This window comes from Drosophila takahashii, chromosome X (genome assembly GCF_030179915.1).
Source record: "Drosophila takahashii strain IR98-3 E-12201 chromosome X, DtakHiC1v2, whole genome shotgun sequence".
NCBI lineage: Eukaryota > Metazoa > Arthropoda > Insecta > Diptera > Drosophilidae > Drosophila > Drosophila takahashii.
The window spans coordinates 11,713,479-11,739,268 of NC_091683.1; the positions used below are offsets into that span (position 1 = coordinate 11,713,479).

The 25,790-nt window shown below is 45.2% G+C and overlaps 4 protein-coding genes across 6 annotated transcripts; 3 read left to right on the top strand and 1 right to left on the bottom strand.

The window, feature by feature from the left end:
- Positions 1-5,650: 5,650 nt before the first annotated feature.
- On the top strand, positions 5,651-9,368 carry Cyp4d1 (Cytochrome P450 4d1). 2 transcript variants are annotated; one of them, XM_017140202.3, is made up of 3 exons: positions 5,651-6,362; positions 8,267-8,902; positions 8,967-9,367. In XM_017140202.3, exons 1-3 carry the CDS (start codon positions 5,825-5,827, stop codon positions 9,314-9,316), a joined length of 1,524 nt encoding a protein of 507 aa, XP_016995691.2. In that variant the 5' UTR covers positions 5,651-5,824; the 3' UTR covers positions 9,317-9,367. The 2 variants fall into 2 exon arrangements, with proteins under 2 accessions (XP_016995691.2, XP_016995690.2); XM_017140201.3 differs by lacking the exon at positions 5,651-6,362 and adding an exon at positions 6,722-7,668 and having other exon boundaries at positions 8,967-9,368.
- A 153-nt stretch (positions 9,369-9,521) lies between these two features.
- wapl (wings apart-like) lies at positions 9,522-19,377 on the top strand. Its single transcript, XM_017140200.3, has 8 exons — positions 9,522-10,229; positions 11,473-12,612; positions 13,419-16,001; positions 16,735-17,583; positions 17,650-17,819; positions 17,886-17,974; positions 18,035-18,225; positions 18,295-19,377. Exons 2-8 carry the CDS (start codon positions 11,539-11,541, stop codon positions 18,574-18,576), a joined length of 5,238 nt encoding a protein of 1,745 aa, XP_016995689.2. The 5' UTR covers positions 9,522-10,229; positions 11,473-11,538; the 3' UTR covers positions 18,577-19,377.
- A 1,198-nt stretch (positions 19,378-20,575) lies between these two features.
- bcn92 (LYR motif-containing protein bcn92) lies at positions 20,576-21,865 on the top strand. The gene is made up of 3 exons (XM_017140180.3): positions 20,576-20,860; positions 20,928-21,048; positions 21,521-21,865. Exons 1-3 carry the CDS (start codon positions 20,781-20,783, stop codon positions 21,596-21,598), a joined length of 279 nt encoding a protein of 92 aa, XP_016995669.2. The 5' UTR covers positions 20,576-20,780; the 3' UTR covers positions 21,599-21,865.
- On the bottom strand, positions 21,665-25,741 carry Pgd (phosphogluconate dehydrogenase). 2 transcript variants are annotated; one of them, XR_011419634.1, is made up of 4 exons: positions 25,543-25,741; positions 25,235-25,458; positions 21,861-23,207; positions 21,665-21,795 (listed from the first exon to the last, which is right to left on the bottom strand). XR_011419634.1 is itself a non-coding variant. In XM_017140178.3 (3 exons), the coding sequence occupies exons 1-3, from the start codon at positions 25,548-25,550 to the stop codon at positions 21,994-21,996; spliced, it is 1,446 nt and encodes a 481-aa protein (XP_016995667.1). In that variant the 5' UTR covers positions 25,551-25,741; the 3' UTR covers positions 21,792-21,993. The 2 variants fall into 2 exon arrangements, 1 of the variants encoding a protein (XP_016995667.1); XM_017140178.3 differs by having other exon boundaries at positions 21,792-23,207.
- Between the last annotated feature and the right edge of the window lie 49 nt (positions 25,742-25,790).

The following is a 25,790-nucleotide window of genomic DNA, read 5'->3' on the forward strand; positions in this document are numbered from 1 at the left end:
CCTGGTGGAGAGTTGGCACTCCAGTTCACTCACTATACCAGGCAGATGGTATGGATACACATATTTAGACGGGGGGTCACTCTCCAATCAACACCAGCTTACGCGCTCCGCTGATCCGAGGGTCCGAGTTCGAGTTCGACCGCAGAACAGATTCCGATTCGGATTTCGATTCCGATTCGGATTCCGATTCCAGGGGCCTCCAAGAAGCCGCAGAGAAAAGAGCTCGAAAGAGAGGTACACGGAGAAAAAAAAGTAAAATAGATAAATAGTAACTCTTCCGTTTATTGTAAACATTTTACAATTTTTAAAATTTTTTTTATATGTTCAATGTTCAACCACACTACAAAGTTTTAAATTGTATCTATATACACAGAAAGAATTTTTCAAGAAGACTGACGTTCTCAAATTAAGTATTTTTATTCTCAATTTGAGGAAGTACTAATTTTGTGGTCAAATTTTGATAAAAAAAAAAAAGCCTAATACATAATCCTTGATGTTTCCCCCTTATTTGTCCTCGTTTTTGGAGAAAAAAAACTCTAAAAAGACTCAATTACAAGGTATATTACTATAAAAAATTGTACTGAAAGTGAGTATTTCGCACTTAAAGTGAGTACTTGGTTTTATTTTGAGTAAAAATTCTTCATTTAAGTGCAACGTTCATGAAAAATTCTCTCTGTGTATCATTAATCCCTTAACTTTAACTAATAATTATAATAATAATGTTTCTTAAAATTCGTAATAACCAAGACTATTATTTTTAGTAAATATTACAACTTTTTAGGGTCAGTCCATATATTTCTCACTTGTTTTAAAATCCCAGCTTGCGTGCTATAGCATTTTTCTCGCAGTGTGTCGGCATGTGGGAAACGTAGAGAAGTGAAAATCGAATCAGCGATGCAACGCTCGTGCCGTTCGTAATGCTCTTGGGAAAAACCGGAAGCGGTCGCTCTGCCCCTCCCGCTCCCCCTCCCTTTTCCCCCTCCCAACCGCCCCCTCTGCCCCTCCCCCTTGGCAGCCCGCTTATATAGACCCGAAATAGACCGACCATCTAACGGTATGCTGATGGTTGGGTCTCGTTTCGATCGAGGGTTCATGTAACGCGCTGATCGCTGATCGTCGAAGGGAATTTTGGATGCCGTTCAAAAGGCGCGACCCCCGAAAGGAGGAGCCGAAATAGGAGTTCTGGTCTTAGGATCCTCGAGGAATAGAGGCCCAGAATCCCAGAGAATCCCCGAGAATCCCCTACGAAATGCGCGTGCCCAGCTGCCTTGGCTTGTCAGTTGGGTTTCGGATACGGGTGCGGATTTGGACTTGGTCCACCCGGCCCGCCAATCTTTAATATACGAGTTTATTCCGCTAATTAAACAAATTCGACTGCATTGTTCGCATACAATGCTGGGTATTCGGGCACTGAGTTTTGGGGTCTGTTGGGCAGTTGGGTCGGGATAAAAACCACAGCTTAACTCTTAATACTTGTATACAAATGTGGTGTTGATTTAATACTAAATAATGTAAAGACTGTATAGTATAGTATATTACAAAAATTTCGTTATTATACTAACAAAATAATTAGTTTAAGAACTATCTTATTAAAATATTTTTCAAACTCAATTAATAAGAATTAGGATAGGAATAGATTGGTTTCTATGATCACTTATTGTTTTTATTGGTAATACTTATTTTTAAATTTATTTAAGTAGGGTTCCCATAAGCTTGTCATAATTTATTATTATAATTGCCTTGCTCTATTGATGATTCCGATTTAAAGCGTGATTCCGGTAAAAACATCATACTTGAGATTACCTAGATCAGCCACAAGTGGTTCACTGGGTATGCCTGCGGTCCATCACTTCCTTTGGACCCGTGCCACTGCAGATCTCGCTTGTTATTGTTGCATGTTTGGCTGACAGCCACAAGTGCATGGCGATGCGATTTCGATGGCAATTATTTATATACTACCTACTACCCCATTCTATATACTATATAATATATATTATATATACCCCATACCATATACCGTATGGGAGCAACATTGGTTTGCCTGGTTTGGCAGCAGCCAGCACATAAATAAAATCAACTCATGAATGAAAATGCGTTCGCCTGAGCAATTTCCTGTTGCATCCGAGGATCTGAAGATCTGATGAAGGAAGCCGCCGACTAAGTGATTGCCAAATGGTTAGCATAAATTATTTGATAGATCTGCCAGAATGCTGTCGGCACTGCGCGTATTTGTCCCTCAGTAATAAAGAGTCAATTGCATTTGGGATCACCGATCAGCCTCAAATGGATTCCGAGTCTCAAGAACAAAAATAATACGGAATGCAGAGGGCACTTGGCCTATATTCATTTTCCATTTCCAATATTTTCCCTTCGGCAAATGCGTCGTAAATTTGTGGCTCACAAAGAAGTCTTCAAAACAAATTCACCTTTTGGAATTTATAAATATTAGATATTATTTATTTGTTCTTTTCAATAAAACAAAAAAAGGAAATACTTTTAATTCCCTCAACGCAAAACTTGTCAGCACAGCAATATAATGTGTAATAGAAACAATTAGTTGTATTTATTTGTACAAAATAGCCAAGTGGAAACGTCAAAATGAGCTACTATATTTGGGTTTCGAGATGATTCATCATACCAAAATTATTCAAATTTCGTATTTCGTCGGCCGATGTCGCATTCGACGAGAGGAAACAGATTTGCTAATATTCAATTATTGGCCGCTTTAAGTAATGGCGCTGAATAACGGATATTGCCTTATTTGGCCAGCGATTGCCGCCGCCTTTTTCGCGAATTTATTTCGGATCGGTGGCGTATACGTAATGCGCGGATCAACGGGGCAACGGCAAGCGAAAATTGCGCATACGCTGCGTCTGCTTAATCATATGTTTTATTATTGTTATTATGCTGTATTATTAGTACGGGCATGCATTGTGGCGCAGAAGACGAGCGATACGATGGCTCATCCTTAGATCTAAATATACGACGGGCAGTTGGCCCACCCAGGAACAGCACAGGTCACCAAGATAGCAACTTGATGTAAAAAAAAATATATAATAAAATAAATATAATAAATTATCTAAATGGTATTGATATATTTTTTATTCTTTATTTTATTTATAATTACTATTATTTTATTCTTTTAATATTGGAAAAACCTGCTAGAAATTTCTGTTATTTTGACCGCTCGTATTATATACATGGATGCGATATATGCTATATTCTATGCGAGTACTATAGATGCCAAGTAGGCAAGTGCCGTTGACGCAAATTGCGCGCCTCTGCCAAATTGCTATTATTTTTATTGTTATGATGTAGTGCTCTCCAGAGTTGAGGTCGCTTCGTGTCCATCCATCTAGCCGCTGCACTTCGCTTTGAAGTACGTACGGCTAGGGGATCCTGAGCAGGGGCGTAGTCTGAATTTGTATATTTCGGAGGGGGGCTAGAACTAGCATGATTTATCCGGTTAAATAACTATTATTTATAGCCAGCCATTGTCATTGTATATTTGTGATACATTTAACATTTTAAGAGGGTTATTTTTTATTACCAAAATATACATTAAAGGGATCCTAAAAATGGAACCCCCTGATAAGGAAGCCCGACTACGACCCTTTGGCCACCTCATTGAACTGTCGACCGGCAGAGCGATGCGCAATGTTAAGATGAACAGAAACAAAATCAAAAAAATGGAAATGCCAATGAAATTCCAATCCCCATCCGCACCCCACAGGCTATATGGCTATATATCCGACATCGAAAAATGGCCAGCACTTGTAAGACATGTGTAAATATTTACGTTCCGCCTTTCTATATTTTTTCGCTTTTTTCCGGGGGGTGGAGGGCAGGAGGATCTCGGATCTCGGAGATAAAGTGACGTCGAAGTCGACGACCGACGAGCGGCGACGCAAGAATTTTGGAATTTGGCATGGTCGAAGGACGCCTGTTGTTGCCATTGTGGTATAATAAATATACATGTACAAACATATTTACGTAGAGTTTTTATCTAGTACGCAGTGTGTTTTTAGATGGGGGTTCGCATTTTGATTTTGATTCCGATTCTGATGCGGATTTCATATATTCGGTTGGGGATGGGGATGTGGTTGTGGTGGCCGAGTCAAATGAGTCAACTGGGGGCTGCCAAATGGGAATTTCTAATTTGTGCTCGGGTACAGCGCAAATTTGTACGTATATATGCAAATATGCCAATTCATATTCGCAGCTGCATAAACATCTGCATTTTAAAGGCCATAAAGGTCAGAAGTGCTGAGAAGATATGTGAGCGAATAGCGGCCCAATAAGGATTTTTCTGGGTAATTAAGTAAATTAGAGTTGTGCTTTTATGGATTGTTATTTGCGATTTTTTATTGGTAATTATTGTAAGTTTCTTTTATATATTTTTATTTGCAATTTTCCTTAGTAATTAAGTAAATTCCCTTATGGTTTTTTGTTTTTTTACTAGTTGATTTTTACGAAATAATAAGAATTTTAAAAATTATACCAATACAATCAATACAATATACAATAAAATACAGGGTACCTAAAACCCTCTCCAAACGTTATTTTAAATCAAATTTTCATTTTGAAATTAGCCTAATTTTGGATACAGCAGTGCAGTTTTTCCAGAGAACTCTAAACAAATCCAAATCCCCCGTCGAAATTCGCGCTGAGGATTTCATTGATTTCAAGTTCGCGACTTCGTCATCGTTGTTTGTCTGCCATCGCTGGGATGTGAGTGGGATGGCCTAAATATAGAGCACCTGGCCCCAAAATAGCCCGGCCATGTGGCCATTGTGACGTCAGAGAGGGGGTGGAAAGGGGGTGGAAAGCTGGATGAGTTGCTGTCAGGTGCTCGCCCCCCAGAGAATGTAAACAAGTAGCGCTGGAATAGAATCGAATCGAACCAAATCGAATCGAAAGGAATGCCATTTGGGACGGTTTGTTTACACTCGATTCCATCAACTCAATCACATTCGTTTCTCTTCCGATCGGAAGATCGGCTTCTTAATCTTAATCTCTCCGAAATGCCGAATACCCATAGACATAGCCGCCAATCTCTGTCAACCCGAGATGCTGATGACCGTTCCCGGTTTTTGATTTTATGCCAGCTAAGGATGACTGGGGGAATTCGCTAAACATTAGACTGTGACCCCAGAAACGTATTTCAAGTGCAATATAAATTATTATATGTTTTAGAAAGCCTATATGGAAAATGAACTCTATGTTTTAAGTACACACTTTGTAAAGCATAAATTTTTGTGTAAGACCATTTTTGGCCAAGGTACAGAAAAAAAACCAAAAGAAAAAAATCAAATCATATCATAATCATAAAACAGAGCATTTTTTTCGCTAAAACAAAGCAAATACTGATTGAAAGTATGGCTTGTCATACCTTTCTGAACTCGTTATTTAATTTCCTAACGATTGGCATTTAAACCTTGACATTTTATTTATTTTTAATTTTTCGCGAAAAATCATGGGGTACCCCCTTATAAAAAAATTAAAAATTGGCGAAAATTTTATTTTTCCAAAATCACACGAAAAGTGTTATGGATTTATTGATAATTTTGTAATCTGTTCAAAACAGTACGTATTTTTGGTGTAGGACCATTTTTGGCCAAGTTACAGCAAAAAAACCAAAAGAAAAAATTGGAAAATACATAATTCGGATCACCAATGATTTCCCAATTGCCATCTCTAGTTGAGCTGCTGATAAGCAGCCGGCATCTTGGGTTATCAACGTGTTGAGTTAGTCGCGAGCTGGGCATGTGAAGCAGACGGCAGCATCGCCTGCAGTGAACTGGTCATCCCCATTCCCCCGAAAATGTGGCTCCTGCTGGCACTCGTCCTGCTCCTGGCGATCCTGGCCCTGGAGATGCTGCGCTTCGTGCGGAACATGCGGACTGTTCCGGCTCCTCTGCCGCTGCCCCTGCTGGGCAATGCCCATCTCTTCTGGGGCCTCAGCCCCGCGGAGGCGATCCTGAAGATTGGCGAACTGGCGGAGCGGCACGGCGACGCCTTCGGCCTCTTCCTGGGGCCCTCCTACAGCGTGATGCTCTTCAATCCGCGCGACGTGGAGAAGGTGCTGAACAGCACCCAGCTGCTGAACAAGTCGCAGGAGTACTCCTTCCTCAACCGCTGGCTGAACGAGGGACTGCTGGTGAGCAGTGGACGCAAGTGGCACCGCCGCCGCAAGATCATCACCCCGGCCTTCCACTTCCGCATCCTGGAGCCCTACGTGGAGATCTTCGACAGGCAGAGTCTTCGTCTCGTCGAGGAGCTGCGGCTGAAGAGGAGCAGAGGGCAGGAGAAGATCAACCTGGGCGAGGCCATTCACCTCTGCACCTTGGACGCCATTTGCGGTGAGTGAATTGTATACTAAGTAGAAATTATTTTTTTTTTTTTTTTTTTGAGTAACTCATATAATTTTACATTGATCAGCCAAATTAATGGATATAAAACGTATAGTACAAATAGAAACAAATAACTTGAAAACATAACAGGATGGAGAAATTATAAAAAAAAAAAAAATTTTTATTTTAAAAAATGTTCTTTATTTTGGTTTCACATCAGCTAAATTATTTCTATACCATTTGAATGATTATTTTTTATTAGTGGCCGTATTCTAATCCAGCAATCCAGAAATCTCCGGGGGGGAGACCGATTGAAAGCATTGGGCCAAGGTTCAATTCCAACTCACCGCCATAAAAAACTAAATACAGTTATCAATATCAATGGCGATAAGATTTCGAGCTTGTTTGGCAGAGTATTTCGGTAGTTGGCTGGCTTTCGACAGCGCGATAAGATATTCCTACAGCGATTAGGATCAGCGGCATTAGCTGCACTCAGGGAAAATATATATAAATGCAAGAACTTAGTATGGGAAACTATAAATTGGAAAATCCCTCTTAAAATATTTTGAAATCAAGCTAGAGAAGCCTTTCTCCCAGTGTCTCGTTGGGTGGATAATCAATGCTTTTGGCCGTTTCCGTCGTGGTTCTCATGTTTACGGGCCGCTTGTTGCCGGATCAGTAGTTCCCCCGTTGCGAATGCCTGCAGATTGATTAGGGAAAATCACGAAAAGTCTATAGACGACCTGCAATATGTTCCTGGTCATCGGCGCCATCCTGGCCAGCGGCCTCTTCGTGGGCCTGCTGCTCTACCAGCTGAAGTTCAAGCGGCTGATCAACCTGATTAGCTACATGCCGGGTCCTCCGGCGCTGCCACTGGTGGGCCATGGCCACCACTTCATCGGCCTGCCGCCGCACGAGATGGTCCAGAAGATATTCGAGTTCATGGAGAAGTACTCCAAGGACCAGGTGCTCAAGGTCTGGCTGGGGCCGGAGCTGAATGTCCTGATGGCCAATCCCAAGGACGTGGAGGTGGTCCTGGGCACCCTGCGGTTCAATGACAAGGCCGGCGAGTACAAGGCCCTGGAGCCGTGGCTCAAGGAGGGTCTGCTGGTCAGCCGTGGTCGCAAATGGCACAAGCGACGCAAGATCATCACGCCCGCCTTCCACTTCAAGATCCTCGATCAGTTCGTCGAGGTCTTCGAGAAGGGATCCCGTGATCTGCTGCGGAACATGGAAAGGGATCGTCTGAGGAGCGGAGACGCTGGGTTCAGTCTCTACGATTGGATCAATCTGTGCACTATGGACACGATCTGCGGTGGGAATGTGATATTATGTGATATTTTATGTGCTATTATGTGATATTATATGATATTATTTGATATTATGTGATATTATACGATATTATACGATATTATATGATATTATATGATATTAAATGATATTATGTGATATTATTTGATATTATTTGATCTTATATGATATTAAATGATATTAAATGATGTTATGTGATATTATGTGATATTATTTGAAATTACATGATATTAAATGATATTAAATGATATTATATGATATTATGTGATATTATGTGATATTATATGATATTAAATGATATTTAGTGATATTATATGATATTTTTGATATTATACGATATTAAATGATATTAAATGATATTATATGATATTATATGATATTAAATGATATGAAATGATATTATATGATATTATGTGATATTATATGTTATTATATGATATTATATGATATTATGTGATATTATATGATATTATATGATATTATATATTATTATATGATAGATATTATAAGATATTATATGATTTATACAAATTCCTTACCCAATCACCGACCATATCCATTTTAGATCGTTTTTTCAATAGATTTCCTCCCTCTTTTTTTAGAAACCGCCATGGGTGTGTCCATCAATGCCCAATCGAATGCCGATTCCGAGTATGTTCAGGCGGTAAAAACCATATCGATGGTGCTGCACAAGCGCATGTTCAACATCCTCTACCGCTTCGACCTCACCTACATGCTGACCCCTTTGGCGCGGGCCGAGAAGAAGGCGCTGGATGTGCTGCACCAGTTCACCGAGAAGATCATTGTGCAGCGAAGGGAGGAGATTATCCGTGGAGGAAATGGAGGAGATCAAGGCAGTACAGGCAGCACCGAGGATGCCGATGTGGGCGCCAAGCGGAAGATGGCCTTCCTGGACATCCTGCTGCAGTCGACGATCGACGAGCGGCCGCTGAGCAATCTGGATATCCGCGAGGAGGTCGACACCTTCATGTTCGAGGGCCACGACACGACCTCCTCGGCGCTGATGTTCCTGTTCTACAACATAGCCACGCATCCGGAGGCGCAGAGGCGGTGCTTCGAGGAGATCCGATCGGTAATGGGCGAGGACAGGAGCACTCCAGTGACCTACGAGCTGCTGAACCGGCTGCACTACGTCGATCTGTGCGTGAAGGAGACGCTGCGGATGTATCCCTCGGTGCCGCTGCTGGGTCGCAAGGTGCTCGAGGATTGCGAGATAAGTGGGTTGAACTGAAAAACGGGATAAGAGTTTATAATAATATTATAAAATACCTTTTATTTTAGATGGAAAACTGATACCGGCGGGCACCAATATCGGCATTTCGCCACTTTACCTCGGCAGACGCGAGGAGCTCTTCAGCGAGCCCAATAGCTTCAAGCCGGAGCGCTTCGATGTGGTCACCACCGCCGAGAAGCTCAATCCCTATGCCTACATACCCTTCTCGGCCGGACCGCGCAACTGCATTGGCCAGAAGTTCGCCATGTTGGAGATCAAGGCCATCGCGGCCAATGTTTTGCGGCACTACGAGGTTGACTTTGTGGGCGATACCTCCCAGCCGCCCGTCCTCATTGCCGAGCTCATTCTGCGCACCAAGGACCCACTGATGTTCAAGGTGCGGGAGCGAGTCTACTGAACTTGTAAATAATATAAAGTGAATTTATTAGATCAAAAACCCGCCATTTTTAAATCCATTTTTGAAAATTTTAACGGTTTGGTTTGAGTCTGGGCTGAGGCGCTATTCATGGTATGTTTTAACTACCACGCGAAGGTCACACTGGCTATATTCGATAGTCATGGTTGTGGTATTTTTTGGCAGTATATAAATACCGGACAAGCAAAAGGTCCTAAAATTTCGATTACCATCTTTATGTTATGTTATATTATCGAAAAAAAAAACTAGATGTTTTAACATCTAAAAATTAACACAAAAAAATCAAGTTTTTCTTGCAAAAAAACAGCAAAATCCGCCGCGTTCGCAGCCCCGCTCATTGCACAACGTCGCGCAATCAGTTGGCGCCGAAAAATACGGCCACAAAGTCGCGAAATCGAAGGAAATATCCGCAGCAAGAAGAAGAACGAACGGAACGTTCAGTTTCAGTAGCAGCTATAATTGTCGCTGTTGTTGTGGTTGTTTGTGTTGGTGGTGCGTGTTGTTGTTGTTGTTGCTGCTGCCTCTGGGATGATGCTGTAAAGTAAAGTAAAAGTGGTGGCAAAAGCAAAAGAAGGCCGTGTGTGCAGCGCAAAACAAAAACCGAAAATTGGCGGCCAGGCGGAAAATGATCGGAACGATGGCTTGAATGCAAAAAAATATACAGTGCGTGCTCGTGCAAAAAAAAGAATTGCGCCAATAAGCAAAAGCAAACATCGTTTGCATTCCCTACACACACACACACACACACACACGCAGTCGCATACATATGCGCTGCAGCAGCAACAGAGATTTTTTTGACCACACTCACTCACACACACCCACATGCATCCACGCAGCAAACGGAGGACAACAATAACAAGAAAAGCAGAGAGAGCAGTCAAATGTTTCACCTGAGGTGAGTTTTCCCAAGGACTTGGCTTAAATTGCAACAGCCCAGTGCAACAAATTGTTTGCAATCGGCTTTTCCTTTTGGAAATACATGGCTCTTGATTTGATTTCGATGCGTGTGTGAGAAAATTGGAAATCGCTGGTGCGTCAGTATGTGTGCGAGTGCGGGCACTGTCGTGTGCTCTCGCTCGCACCCACCGACTCCTTACGGCCGCGCGTTTGTTGTGTTTTGCTGTTGCTGCACTTCTCTCTCTCTCTTGGCCCAGCCAAACAAATCGCTCACTTTTAGTAAAATTCAATAACTGTCCGCCGAGCAAAAACATGAATTAATACTTAATGATGCTGCGAATCGGTGTATATTGTGCTCCACGTCCTACGAAAGTTTCGACCGCGGCGGCGGAAAACTCCCGTTTCCAGTGAACGGTAAACTTTGGATTGGTAGTTGACCAGGAAACTGGGTTCTCTATTTATCTTCTGTACATGGCTTAAAAACGGTATAGTTTAGTCCTCTGACTATCCTGATATAATATCTTTGGGATATTTCTATTTCCGCATCCTACAAATACAGTTTTAATAACACTTTTGTTAAATCGATATATTCGAAACTATTTTGAACTTGATTTGTAGAGTTTTTCTATTTTATAATGTTATATATGATACCTTGAACAATTCTGATTTTAATCATTACAGTAGGAGTAATAACTTGAATCCTCCAACTGTCCTGATATAATATCTTTGGGATATTTACATTTCCCGGTCCAAAATCGATATATTCGAAACTATTTTGAAATTAATTTGTAGAATTTTCCATTTTATAATATTTAATACGATATCTTGAAAATTCTCATTTTAATCATCCCAATTGCAGTAGGAGTAATAACTTGAATTTTTTAACTCTGCTGATATAATATCTTTGGGATATTTCCATTTCCCGGTCAAAATAATAAAGTTTTGTAGTGTTTACCATTTTCCAAAGATTAGCTTTTAATCTTCGTTTTCCATTTTATATTATAAAAAATGACATCTTGAAAAATTCTGATTTTAATAATCATAAACTAACGTATTTTGCAATTGCAGTAGGAGTAATAACTTGAATCCTCCGGCTATTTCCATTTTCCGGTCCAAAGAGTACAGTTTTAATAACATTTATGTATGTTAAATCAATTTATTCGAAACTATTTTGAGTTTTCCATATTATAATATTTAATATAATTCTTTAAATCACATACTAACGTATTCCCCCATTGCAGTGACCAGATCACCAAGGATTAGAGCCACCCAAGAGGATACGACGGATACGAGAAGGAGCTAAAAAGATGTCGCGCTGGGGCAAGAACATCGTGGTGCCGCTGGACTCGCTCTGCAAGGAGAAGGAGAACACCAACCGGCCCACCGTCGCCCGCTCCGTGGGCACCGTCGGCAAATGGGGCAAGATGGGCTTCACCTCCACCCGCACCTACACCCTGTCCGCCCTCCATCCGATGGCCGCGGCAGCGGCGGCGGCAGCAGCGGCCGCCAGTCCCTCCCAGAGTCCCGCCTCCACGCAGGATCACGATCCCAACGACCTGTCCGTTTCGGTGCCGGAGCCCCCGAAGCCCAAGAAGTTCTTCAAGTCGAGGAACACCGCCCCGCCGGAGGTTATAGCCCAGATAATCCAGCAGTTGCCGCATTGCGGTGCCTCCGGTGCATCGCCCATGCGGGATCAGTTCTCGGCCGGTGGTGCTGGTGGTGCCACGCCCACCTCGGGCACCTATGAGGCGGGCGGACCGAAGACGAAGCCGGGCAAGGGCGGCAATTCCGCAGAGCGGAAGCGCAAGTCGCCCAAGAAGAAGGCGGCGGCGGCAGCGGCAGCGGGAGCAACGCCAGGAGGAGGAGCAGGATCAGCAGAAGCCACCTCGACGCCTGGTGCGTTCTACGGAGCCTCCGATCGCGACGGCGATGGGCTGAGCGATCCCGCCTCGGAGCAGCCAGAGCCGAAGCAGAAGCAGCCGAAGAAGCCGAAGGAGGAGAAGAAACTGAAGCCAGAGGCACCGCCTTCGCGGGTTTTGGGTCGCGCCCGCAAGGCTGTCAACTATTGCGAGGTGGACGAGGACGAGCGCTATCCCACGCCCACCAAGGATCTGATCATTCCCAAGGCGACGCGGCAGCCGGCGGAGGTGGCGGCCACAGTAACAGCTGCTGCCGCCGCCGCCGCCGCCGCTGCCTCCTCGTCGGAAGCCTTCATCAGTTCCACGTTTGGCAGCCCGGAATCGGAGCCATCGCTACCCCCGCCCACTTCAGCGCCCAGTGCATCCGCCTCCCAGCTGCCCTGCGCTTCAAGCGGCGCGTCTAATCCTCCGAGCGCCTCGCGAACGCCGGAACATCCTCCCATCGTGCTGCGCATCTCCAAGGTGAGTCTTCGGGGCAGGAATAACCCATATTTCTCACTTAAGATCTGTAAAAAATTTAGAAAATATATAATCTTATTTATTTATTTATTCTCTGGTTAAGAGGGAATGTTAAATCTATTCTATCTATTCTATTCTATATAAATCTTATGTTAAACCTATTCTAATGATTCGATTCCCATTCGAACTTTTTTTTTTTAATTTTCAAATAATATAAATGTACGGTTTCCTTTGGAATTTTTAAAAAGGAGAAATTAAATGTTACAGATCAGAAAATGTTCTGTGGATTTGAGTATTATTGTAAATATTTTCTAAATTTAAAATAATCCAAAGTAATTCAATTTAAATTAACATATCCACCACTTTAGTGAGTGCCCCTGACTTTGTTGCATTTCTCTTGAGCTGCATTTTCACCACTCTCTCTTTTTCGATAAATTATCCAACTCGAGTACCCCAAATGCGATCGCTCTCTCCGTACTCTCCGCGCTCAGTCTTTCTCCCTCTCCCTCTCCACCCGCCTTCACCGCCGTGTGTGGGAAAGGGAAAGCAGCGCAGCGCGCGCAGCAGTGTTAAATTACGCGCGCTTTTACATGGCAAACCAAAGCAACGGAATTGGAGTCGCTCTCTCTCAGCGAAGTTGTTGGTGTTTTTCCCTTCTTTTCTTTTTGCTTCGCTCCACACTTATCGGTGGCTTCTTGCCGAGTTCAGTTGGATTGTGTTAATTACGCGGGGGGCAAACGACCCATTTCCCATTTCCACTTGCCAGATCAGCTAGTCAGCTAGTCAGCTAATCCTGTACTATTTTCCAGGGCACTTCCCGCCTGGTCAGCACGGACAGCGAGGAGCCGCCGAGCAGCTCGCCCGCTCACCAGCAGAACCCACTTCCGGCCACCCAGGAGGAGGAGGAGGAGGAGCCTTCCCGACGGACGGGTGACGAAACAGTTCCTGCAAGTACGCCAAAAATCACAGTGAAGCCACTGAAACCGCCGCCAGGAGCAGCAGAGGATTCGGTTGAAGGAGGAGGAGGAGGATCCTCCGCTGCGGCGCCTCCAGCCAGCGAATCCCTCGATCCCGCAAACGAGGACGAGGAGGACGAAGAGGAGGAGGAGGACGAGGAGGAGGAGCCGCCGGAGATCAACTACTGCACGGTGAAGATATCGCCGGACAAGCCGCCCAAGGAGCGGCTCAAGCTGATCATCAAGACGGACGTGATCCGCAACGCCATCGCCAAAGCCGCCGCAGCCGCGGAATCCCGGAGTGAGAAGAAGTCCAAGAGCAAGAAGCACAAGCACAAGCAGCTGCAGGCTCCAATTCAGTCCAGTGGAGCAGCAGCAGCAGCAGCAGTCGGTAATCCTATAGAGCCCAATTCCGAGTTCAAGACGCCCTCACCTCACCTGGCCTTCAGTGAGGCCCAGAATCCGCCATCTCAACACCTGCATCCCCAGCGAGGCTCCGCGGTGATATCGCCCACCACCCGATCCGACCACGACTTCGACTCGCAGTCCTCGGTGCTGGGCAGCATCTCCTCCAAGGGCAACAGCACGCCGCTGCTGCTGGCGCAGGCCGTCCAGGAGGACAGCTGCGTCATCCGCAGCCGGGGATCGAGTGTGATCACGAGTGATCTGGAGACCAGCCAGCACTCCTCGCTGGTGGCCCCACCCTCGGACATTGAGTCGCGTTTGGAGTCCATGATGATGACCATCGATGGTGCGGCCACGGGAGCAGCTGCCGTGGTTCCAGAGACGCCGCTGCAGGAGGACATACTGGCTGTGCTGCGCGGAGAAGTGCCGCGTTTGAATGGCAATGCAGCGGCGGCGGAGGAGGAGGAGGAGGGGCAGCAGCAGCCGCCGCCGAAGAGGGCCACGCGTGGCAGGGGCAGAAAGGCGAATAACAATGCTGCTGAAGCAGCTCCTCCGGCCACGGAAACCAGGACAAGAGGCAGAGCCAAGGGAGCAGAGGCAGCTACCATTTCGCCACCGGCACCCAAGAGAAGCACACGAGGCACTCGAGGCTCGAAGAAGGCCGAGCAGGAGGTGGACATGGAGGTGGACGAAGCGGCTGTTGAGGAACCCATCGAACAGGCTTCGCCGCCGCTGAGAAGAGGTCGCAATGCGGCCGCCGCCCGGGCCAACAACAATAACTCAGCCAGCGTTAACAACAACATCAACAAGATAGCCGCCAATCTGTCGGCCAAAGCGGAGGCCAGTCGCCTGGTGGAGGGCGGGGCAGCGGGCGGAGCGCCACGTAGTTATGGGCGCAAGCGAAAGAACCAGCAGGTGACGCAGGTTCTGCAGCAGGAGCAGGCGGTCGGCCAGGAGCAGGAGGAGCCTGCCGAGGCCGAGGAGGAGCAGCCCACGCCCGCCAAGATGCCGCACAGGGAGCACTCGCCGGACCACGATCCGGATCCCGATCCCGACGAGCTGTCCAACAACTCGAACAATTCATCGCTGCAGCACGACGGCTCCTCCTCCTCGCCCCCGCCGCGCGACTTCAAGTTCAAGGATAAGTTCAAGCGAACGCTTACCTTGGATTCTCAAGGAGCGGGAGGAGCAGCCGCTGCAGCAACAGGAGGAGCACCAACAGAGCCACCTGGCGAGCAGCGCAGCGCCGTCAAGCTGGTCATCTCGAAGAAGAAGGGCAGCATCTTCAAGAGCCGCGCCCTGGTGCCATCCGACCAGGCGGAGCAGGCGTCGGTGGCCAAGCGGCATCTGTACAAGCACAGCTGGGATGCCGCGCTGGAGGCGAATGGCGGTGGGACGGGCAGCGATGCCAGCAATGCCTCGGCAGCGGGAGTGGCCGGGGCCAAGGATCATTTGCTGCTGCATCATTTGGCGGCGGGCAAGTCGGATGGCGATTTCGGTGACAGTCCGTCGTCCAACAACAACGGCTCCTCCAGTGCCTGCAGCAGTGCGTCCACGTTGCGCGGCGACAGTCCGGCGCTGGGGAAGATCTCGCGACTGGCGGGGAAACAGGGAGTGCCAGCCACCTCCACGAGTTCCGATGCCTTCGACCTGGATCTGGAGCCCATTGCGGGCGAACTTGACCTGGAGCGAAGTGCAGGAGCGGGAGCAGCTTCCGGGGGTGCAGCGAGTGGAGCAGCTGGCGGCGGTGGAACGACTGGAGCCAGCGGCGGCGGAGGACCCATTCGCGTCGATCGCAAGACCAAGGACTACTATACGGTGGTGCGGAACGTGAAGACGGCCCACCAGATCCAGGAGATCGGCGAGTATCAGGAGATGGACGACGACGTCGAGTACATCCTGGACGCACTGCAGCCGCACAATCCGCCGGCGACGCGCTGCCTCTCCGCCCTGCAGCTGGCCGCCAAGTGCATGATGCCCGCCTTCCGGATGCACGTGCGTGCCCACGGCGTGGTCACCAAGTTCTTCAAGGTGGGTTCTTAAGTTAACTTATTGTATTTCATTTGAAATATTCAATCCCAAGGCCAAACCTTTGTTGGAACTAATTGTTTGTTGATTTTTAGGTTTGAATTTAGTCCTATCGAATTTCCACATCGATTTCCACACAAAAGTTTTCCGCAGAATCGCTACTTTTGTTTTGAAAGCCTGCATATCAAGTATTAAATGTCTGTATAAACTAGAAACGTTTTATAAATAGAGAGTACCAGGTTGGGTATTGTTTTTCACTTCTTTGTAAAGTCTGATTTTATTAAAGTCTTTGTTAGTTTCATAGAAATGCTTCTATTAAAGTAAATATTTAGCAGCTTTCTTGAAGGGATTAAATAGATCATTTAAATCGGATATATCTTATTATACATCTTATTAAAATATTATTATTATATATCTTATTAATTAAATAGATCATTTATCATCTTATTAATTTATTATTATTATATATCTTAAGAAAAAAAAAAACCAAATCGAATTTTGGGGCCCCTTGGGGTCATTTTTTATTATAATTTGTATCTCACACGCGGCTCCTAATAATTTTAGTAATTAATGTGATTTTTTTACATTTTTATGTCAATCCGTTCTGGGTGAAATTTGCTACTGACCGTTTTTTAGAGGTCGAACTTTATATTAGTTTAGATTAATTACATAGATTATTTACATCGAATATATCCTATCATCCAGGAATAATCAATTGAATCTCTTTTAATCGCAGGCTTTATCCGATGCCAACAAGGACCTCAGCCTGGGCCTGTGCACCTCGGCCATCATGTACATCCTCTCGCAGGAGGGCCTCAACATGGACCTGGATCGCGACTCCCTGGAGCTGATGATCAACCTCCTGGAGGCGGACGGCGTGGGCGGCAGCACGGAGAGCGGACACCCGGACCGAGCGGGCTACGACCGCAACAAGCAGAAGGTCCGCGAGCTGTGCGAGGAGATCAAGGCGCAGGGCAAGGGAACGCATCTTAACGTGGATTCGCTGACCGTGGGCACGCTGGCCATGGAGACGCTGCTCTCGCTGACATCCAAGCGGGCGGGCGAGTGGTTCAAGGAGGATCTGCGCAAGCTGGGCGGTCTGGAGCACATCATCAAGACCATTTCGGATTTCTGCAGACCGGTGATTGCCTGCGACACGGAGATCCACTGGCAGCCGGCGCTGCTGGACAATATACAGACGGTGGCGCGATGCCTGCGAGTCCTCGAGAATGTGACGCAGCACAACGAGGCGAACCAGCGCTACATGCTCACCTTTGGCCAGGGCAAAGCAGTGGAGACCCTCTGCCAGCTGTACCGCCTGTGCAGCCGGCAACTGATGCTGCATCCCTCGGTGGACTGTGCGGGCAGCAGCAACAAGGAGCACCCGGGCGTGGCCATGCGAGAGCTGCTGGTCCCCGTGCTCAAGGTGCTGATCAACCTGACGCACACGTTCAACGAGGCGCAGCCCTCGCTGGGCGCCGAGCTGCTTGGCCAGCGGGGCGATGTGGTGGAGACGAGCTTCCGGCTGCTGCTGCTCTCGGCCAACTACATTCCCGACCACTGTGTCTTCGAGCTAAGCATACTGGTGCGTTAACCTTGTGGTTTATGCTTTATTTTCCTCTTATTTATTGTTGATTCTCGCCATTTTTAGGTTCTCACCCTGCTAATCAACCTGTGCATGCACACGCTGCCCAATCGGGCTGCGCTGATGCAGGCTGCCGCTCCGGCGGAGTACGTTGCGGACAATCCGCCGGCGCAGGGATCTGTTAGTGCCCTGCAAGCGCTGCTCGAGTACTTCTACAAGTGCGAGGAACTGGCCAGGTGAGATAAGGAGACATTTTATAGTTTTCTGGGCATGGTATATATATTTTCCCTTCTTCTGCGCAGATTGGTGGAGAAAAACACGGACGCCTTCCTCGAGAGCAACGAGAAGGGCAAGAAGAAACAGGAAGAAGTGGAGGAGACGGTCAACAATCGTGAGTATTCAAAAGATTAATCATCCGGCATCCATGCTAATCCATGGTTTTACCCAACAGTTCTGCAACGCGCCGGCCACCACATGGAGCACACGCTGAAGGGAAGCTATGCGGCCATCCTGGTGGGAAATTTGATAGCGGACAACGAGCTGTACGAATCGCTGGTGCGGCGTCAGTTGCGAGGGAACAGCTTCAAGGAGATTATCGGCGTGCTGGAGAAATACCACACGTTTATGAACCTGACCTCCAGCGTGAGTTTAACACTGACTTTCTATCTTAAATATATAGCTTTAACTTTTGTTCTTTCCCATTCCGATTAGTTGGAGGCGGCCTTTGTGGCGCACATGAAGTCCACGAAGCGCATCATCGACAACTTCAAGAAGCGCGACTACATCTACGAGCACTCGGACGAGCACGACAACATCCTGCCCCTGAATCTGGAGACGACGGCGCAGGTTTTGGCCGTAGGAACCACGGACATGTCGCATGCTGCTGCCTCGAGCTCATCCGCAACTGCAGCTGCTTCCTCATCAACATCGCCCACGGGAGGAGCAGCGACGAGGGTGACGCGGGTGTACAAAACGTACAGCAGCCACAGATAATCGGACTCGGACTCGAAATGGGATTGCCAACGCCATCGCCATCGCCATGTCGTTAACCACACCGAAAGCCTGCCACCAAAATAAAATTCTGTTGTTTGTGATTATGTAATTTGTTTATATGTTGATATAGCAACAACCACTATATGTATGTGTATAGTCTGTAATGCACCTAGTTTCAGTCAGCTGTACCCCCGCGTATATATACAGAATATATATGTATGTATGTATATCGAAGTATATAGCTAAGATAGCTAAGAGCGATAGGATAGAATGCGATCTGATCTGTTTATGCGTTTGTATTAACCCAAAGTGATAGCGAATTCTTGAGCATGGTCTGCGTTTTAACTAAAATTATAAAGATTGATGAAATGAAAGCGACACCCCGAACAACACAAAGATCCAAATCCCCTACTGATACGAGTACGTTATATAGTCATAAGCAATATTAGCAGCTAAACGTCGGCTTACCCTCACAAAAACACACCCATGTAAATATTGTTTAATCAGCGATTTTATCGGACGCGTCTTAGGTTTATTTCTAATGTTTTTTTTTACCTATTCTTACCTTAAATATTAAACTTTTTTTTATTCGTAAACTTAAAAAACAAACGCTCTTAAATAGATTGCAAGAGAAAGAGCGAGAGCGGTAGACAGAAAATGTAAAGAGAAAGAGAGAGATTGAGGATAAAAATCTAGATTCGATGAGGAAAATAAAGTTATTTTATTGCCTAAACTTAAGCTAAAAAGAACTCTACTTATAAAACTAAAACTGATCAATAAATATATATATATATATATGGATATATGTGTACGTTTACAACCACAAAAATGTCATATTTAGGCTACAAAAATCAGATTTAAAAAGCAAGCGCGCGTGCAAGAAAGAAACAATTTCGGGAACAAAATATATATTTATTTTGTGTTTTCAACGAGTACATAATATATTGTTCTTGCAGAAAAAACAAACAGAATTAAAACTAAAATTAAAAAACATGCAAAGATTTTATTATTTTAGAGAGCAATATTTGGACAACGGACAATTTAAAATTTGTTGGTAAAAGGATCTGGGGTTCTGATGAAAAATATGATTTTTCTTCGAGTTTTTTTAATGTAACTTGAGCAAAAATGGTCCCAAATCAAAAAGGCGCACTGTTTTGTGCAGCTTACAACCGTATAATTAATATCAGTGCGCTTTCCGACTGATTTGGGAAAATTAATTTTTGACCAAATTTTCGCTTTTTTTTAAGGGGTACCATCATCATTTTTTGCGAAAAATGGAAAAAATTTAAAATTTCCAGGTTGAAATGCCAATTGATTGGGAATTTAATAACGAGTTCAACAAGGTACGACACGCCATATTTGGATTATTAGTTCCATTTTTATGACCAAAATACTAATAGTAAATACTACTTTTTTTTGGCTGAAAAATCAGGACCTTGATTTTTGGAAAAATTTGATTTTTTATTATAGATTTTTTGCTGTAACTTGGACAAAAATGGTCCCAAAACAAAAAGGGGCACTGTTTTGTGCAGCTTACAACCTTATATTTAATATCAGTGAACTTCCCGACTGATTTGAGAAAATAAATTTTTTGACACAATTTTTCCTTTTTTTTTTAAGGGGTACCATCACGATTTTTTTTCGAAAATTAAAAAAATTAGAATTTTCGAGGTTTAAATGCAGATTGAGTAATAATTTCATTACGATTTCAACGAGGTATGACATTTCATATTTGGATTGTTATTTCCATTGTTCTGTCCAAAATACGGATTTTTTTGGTAAATATATGATTAAAATTAATATATACAATACAAATAAGTCTGTACAGTCTTTATAATAGAGTCTTTATAATAGTCACACACATATTTCAGCCCATTTACAATTAGTTGCAACCAGTTCGATAGGTCCATCTCTAGAACTCACGCACGTGACTGGGAAAATACCGCCGTCAGCTGTTTTTGGTATTTTTGCGGCGGGGATGTGAGTATTTTGCCGCTTCCCACATGTAATTTTTATGTCATCAGGCGGTCGGTCCACCAATCCAATAGGAAACAATAACCAGGGTCAAAACAAAACACGACGCCGGCGTTGACACTCATCAATTAAAGGGCGCTCCAAATCTCCGTCTCCATCTCGAGCCACTCCGCTTGCTCGGTTCCATTTGGCCAGGACAGGATAGGATTAGGATCAGGATCAGAATCAGGATGTCGACGCGTCGCCAGGCGATCACGTTATACAGGAATCTCCTGCGCGAATCGGAGAAGCTGCCCTCCTACAACTTCAGGTGGGTGTGGTGAAATAGGAGAACTTTTAAACGAAGAGTTATCATATATGATTTATCTGCTTTTCAGGATGTACGCTGCCCGCAAAATACGCGACACATTCCGTGCCAACAGGGGCATCCGGGATTTCGGGGAGATCGACCGGCAAATGGTCGAGGGACAGCAGAATCTGGAGCTGATACGTCGCCAGGTGAGTTCTCCTTATCAGCAATACTCTGGGAAGTATCTAGATGTTTACTCTCTGAAGTACTTGGGTAGTTCGAGGGCTCCTATATTATAGGGAATATTTATTTACTTGAAGATGACTAAAAACTTAAATAACAAACTATACTATCCTCTTATCATAGTAAAATAATAATAAACCCATTGATGTTTCTGGATCATATTACTCATATTTATCATAAACTTTAAAAACACATAGATTATCTAGAACCAAAAGTAATGTGTTATATTTAATTTCAATATTTCTTATCAAATTTCATCAATCAATCAAATCTTATGATGGAAGCCCTAATAAATTGACCTTTGATCTTAGTTTTAGCTCTGTACAATATGTTTTTCCACACGATAAATAAGGAAGCCAAGTTAGAAAGCGAAAGCCATTAGTTTTCCCCCTTTTTCTTATCAGTTGAACGAGTTTATTAACCTTTGAGTGTCCACAGGTGATCATCGGGCATTTGTACAGCACCGAAAAGCTGGTCATAGAGAACAAGAAGACTCTGAAGCCCTCGGATGACTGAGGATCGGAAGGGCTGAAGGTAGCTGAAGAGAGTACAATAGCAGGAGGAGGAGGAAAAGGAGGAGGAGGAGGAGCAGGAGGCGTCTCTACATGAGGACACAACTCGAAAGACTCGACACACAACCACACCAACCACACACATTGTTGATTTTATACCGGCACTTTGCATCCATCGAACCAAGGAACCGAAATCATTTGCTAGCAAAAAAAAACACCAATTTAATGTTATGTTAAACAAGAAATATGAAATTATATATACATACATATATATTAATGGTATAAATAAGTACTAGGGTACTCCAGGGGGAAAAAAAAAGAGTGGGGGAACATCTAAAGACACCGGTCGCCAATGACATGTGGAATGTGTGAGCGGGAAAGTGAAGCTGGAGGAGGATCCTACGCCTGGTAGGTGCTGGCGGACACATTGCCGCCGGTGCCCGTCCAGTTGGTGTGATGGAACTGGCCCTCCTGGCCGAGCAGCTCGTAGGTGTGGGCTCCAAAGTAATCCCGCTGGGCCTGCAGCAAGTTGGCGGGCAGCTTGGCGGTGCGATAGCCATCGTAGAAGCTCAACGCGGTGGACAGGGCGGGCACGGGGATGCCCCAGCGGAAGGCATTGGCCACCACCTCGCGCCACGAGTCCTGGCCGCGTTCAATGGCCTTCTTGAAGAAGTCGTCGAGCAGCAGATTGGACAGCTGCGGCTGCTTCGTGTACGCATCCTTGATGTTGCCCAGGAAGACGCTGCGGATGATGCAGCCACCGCGCCACATCAGCGCAATGCCGCCGTAGTTGAGCCTCCACTTATTCTCGCTGGCCGCCTCGCGCATCAGCATGAATCCCTGGGCATAGGACACGATCTTGGCGCAGTACAGGGCGTGCTTGATGTCGTCGAGGAACTTGGTGAGGTTGCCCACCTGGGCCTTGGTCGCGGGTCCCTTGAGCGAGCCGCTTGCCAGGACGCGCTCATCCTTGAGCGCCGACAGGCAGCGCGAGAAGACCGCCTCGCCGATTAGCGTCACGGGCACGCCGTACTGCAGCGCCGCAATGGCCGTCCACTTGCCGGTGCCCTTCTGGCCGGCGGTGTCGCGAATCCGCTCCAGCAAATGCCCCTTGCCGTCCTTGTACTTGAGAATATCCCGCGTGATCTCGATGAGGAACGAGTCCAGTTCGGCCGCGTTCCACTTGCCGAACTCCTCGGCCATTTGGTCGGCCGAGAGGCCCAGGCTCTGCATGATGTGGTAGGCCTCGCAGATCAGCTGCATGTCCCCGTACTCGATGCCATTGTGCACCATCTTCACGAAGTGGCCTGCGCCGCCATCGCCCACCCACTCGCAGCATGGTTCGCCGTCAGCCTTGGCGCAGATCGCCTGGAAGATCGGGCGGATGAGGGGCCAGGCGGCCTCGTGGCCACCGGGCATCAGCGAGGGTCCGTGGCGGGCGCCCTCCTCGCCGCCGCTCACCCCGGATCCCACGTACAGCAGGCCCAGTTTGGCCAGCTCGTCGCAGCGGCGCGATGTGTCCTGGTACTCGGAGTTACCGCCATCGATGATCACGTCGCCGGCGGAGAGCAGCGGCACCAGCTGCTGGATGAAGTCGTCGACCGCACTGCCAGCTGGAAATGGATGGGAATGGGATTAGAATATATAGTTAATAGAATATAATTTCTAATAAAAAATGGAAATGGTTGGGAACTAGATTAGATCATATTGTAGATATTATACAAATGGAATTTCTTATCAAATTACTTAAATTTATTAAATTATTTTGAATTAATAACAAAAATATGTTGGTGCTGCGATATAAGCCTACACCAAAAAAAATCGATATGAAACGTAGATCATTTTTACATTATTTAATATCAATTTTAATTTGATATGTGGCAAAGTAAATTTGACCTGGTCAAAAAGGGTATTTCATGTAAAAATGATATGGGTTTTGCATGACCTGAAATGTACATGGCCATATCGATTTTACGGGAACATGCGTTTTTTTGTGTGTATCATTCCCGAAAGTTCTTTATGGTACTACCATTTGTAGACTCTATGAACTTTGGTTGAGACCGAAATAATTGATCTCGAAAGTTCTTTAAGGCTCTATAATTTTAGATTTTATCAAAATTGATTTAGAATTGAAAGGTTTTCCGAATGTGTAACATTTTATTTTTAATTCTATGCTTCCCCTTGAAAATCGACCGTCTTTATAGCAATCATAGAACAATCCACGCGCTTCTCAGCTCTTTTTTACATGAAGAAATCATCGATTTAGCCAGAAAGTAGAGCGTGCGATTAGACAAGGTCGGTGGGTTGCTTTTGGAAAGTCACTGTTTTGCTTTGGAGGTCACCGTGAGGCGTCCCTTGTGCCGGTGAGCACTTCTCCAGCGCAATGGAACCAGATAAGGCCAACGAGTCGTGGCGATAATAGCATTGATCTATCTATCTAGCGGTCGTTGGTTTGCGGGACACACCAGCGGTCAAGAATGTAGGACCAGGACTCACTAATTAAGCCTAGATAATTGTAATAGATAACTATAGTAGACAAGCAAACTGTGAGATAATTTTACTAAACGATAATTACTTTGAATTTTCGAATTACCCTTGTTCTCAATTCAATTTTGTGAAAGTTCCCACCACTCGTCATGCAACTTTCAAATATTTAATAAAAAAAAAATAAAAAACGAGAAGCTATATTTATGACCCGAACTGTTTGCTCTCACGCTGATCGGCAGACGAAATGAATCATTGGCCTGGCAACTTGCAAGGAAGGTCGGCGGGACAAATGATCATGCGGACAGAACAGAAGAACTCATAGATTTCGGCTAGTCCAATCCAATCCGAGGAAATCCCCTTGCAAATCGCCCATTGTGTGTGACCTATAATGAATGTCAAAGATTTCTCTCTGCGCCGGTGTGTTGTTATTGTTGTCTTGGCACAAACAACAAGCTAGGTAGGAATAGGAATGGGAATCGGAAGGTGCAGATAAGCCGGGCACGCCGACTATCGTACGAGCTAGAGGTGACATGCGGGCAGGGTAGATGAACGCGTGAGTGACCTGGAAACCCACTCATTCGAAAATGGTTTTTAAGAGCCTACATTATGCAGTTTAGTTGTTCAAAAAGGGCAAAAATTGAGCGTATCTCGATTAAAAGAAAAATAAATCAAATACGATCTATGAAAATCTAATCTTAAAAAAAAATTTTTTTCATAAATATTGAGTTTGTATTATTGGACTAACTTTTAACTTTGCATGCTGTTTTAAAGGTTCAAATAATTTTTTTTATGAAAAATTAAAAATAATATATCAAATTGGTTTAAAAAAATCCCATCTCTAACGTATCTTTACAAAAACAACAGCAAAGCCAAGCTTTGAGCTCGATGATCTCTGAACAGTTGTTTTTTGTTGTTACTCCTCTTCCCGTGCGTCTCTTCCACCTGTTTATCCTCTCTTCCCCTTTCCCTTTACACTTGCACATTGCAATATGAACAGCAAAAAAAACAACAAAAAAATCGTTTGATTTGATGACTTTGCTTTGACTTCCACTCACAAACGCGTGCACACATGTAAAACTGACTCACTAACACAGCGGCTGGCTTTTTTTGTTGGTTTACTTTTGCTGGAACCTGAATTGGCAACACAACTCACCCTTGACCAGCAGCATGACCTTGCGGGGCGTTTTAAGCTTGGAGACCATGTCCTTCAGGGAGTCGGCGCCAATCACATTGGTTCCCTTGGCCTCGTTGGCCAGGAACTCCTTGACCTTGGCCACCGTGCGGTTGTAGGCGCACACCTTGAAGCCCTTCTCGTCCATGTTGAGTATCAGATTCTGGCCCATGACGGCCAGGCCGATGAGAGCAATGTCCGCTTGTCTGCAAAAAATATTAGAAAAAAAATCACAAAAAAAAACATGACATTACAAAAATATTAACTAAGGGCCGCTTCCTCTTACTCACCCGCTCATGTTTCGTGTGTTTCGGTCTCTGTTTCAGCAATGTGGAGCTTATTCTTTCAGTCCTACAATTTATATGTGAGAGCGCCGATCGATAGGTTTTGTTTTGCCAGAATGCCAACTATCGATAGCTGTGGAAAAGCTCCCGCGCGAAGCTTTCAGAGAGCGATTCGTCCGATCATTAACCCATTAGGGCCCGTTTTATTCCGGTTTAAATATTACAACTATTTTGATTTACATATAACACGCTGC

What these genes read in the sequence shown, in the direction of transcription:
- Cyp4d1 (XM_017140201.3), top strand. Translation starts at nt 7,104, where the DNA reads ATGTTCCTGGTCATCGGCGCCATCCTGGCCAGCGGCCTCTTCGTGGGC. An exon ending in CACTATGGACACGATCTGCG is followed by an intron (nt 7,669 to 8,266) that starts GTGGGAATGTGA and finishes CTCTTTTTTTAG; the next exon opens with AAACCGCCATGGGTGTGTCC. An exon ending in GCTCGAGGATTGCGAGATAA is followed by an intron (nt 8,903 to 8,966) that starts GTGGGTTGAACT and finishes CTTTTATTTTAG; the next exon opens with ATGGAAAACTGATACCGGCG.
- Pgd (XM_017140178.3), bottom strand. An exon ending in GGTCATGCTGCTGGTCAAGG is followed by an intron (nt 23,208 to 25,234) that starts GTGAGTTGTGTT and finishes ATCCATTTCCAG; the next exon opens with CTGGCAGTGCGGTCGACGAC.
- bcn92 (XM_017140180.3), top strand. Translation starts at nt 20,781, where the DNA reads ATGTCGACGCGTCGCCAGGCGATCACGTTATACAGGAATCTCCTGCGC. An exon ending in CTGCCCTCCTACAACTTCAG is followed by an intron (nt 20,861 to 20,927) that starts GTGGGTGTGGTG and finishes TCTGCTTTTCAG; the next exon opens with GATGTACGCTGCCCGCAAAA. An exon ending in TGGAGCTGATACGTCGCCAG is followed by an intron (nt 21,049 to 21,520) that starts GTGAGTTCTCCT and finishes GAGTGTCCACAG; the next exon opens with GTGATCATCGGGCATTTGTA.
- wapl (XM_017140200.3), top strand. Translation starts at nt 11,539, where the DNA reads ATGTCGCGCTGGGGCAAGAACATCGTGGTGCCGCTGGACTCGCTCTGC. An exon ending in TCTTCGAGCTAAGCATACTG is followed by an intron (nt 17,584 to 17,649) that starts GTGCGTTAACCT and finishes CGCCATTTTTAG; the next exon opens with GTTCTCACCCTGCTAATCAA. An exon ending in GGAGGAGACGGTCAACAATC is followed by an intron (nt 17,975 to 18,034) that starts GTGAGTATTCAA and finishes TTTACCCAACAG; the next exon opens with TTCTGCAACGCGCCGGCCAC.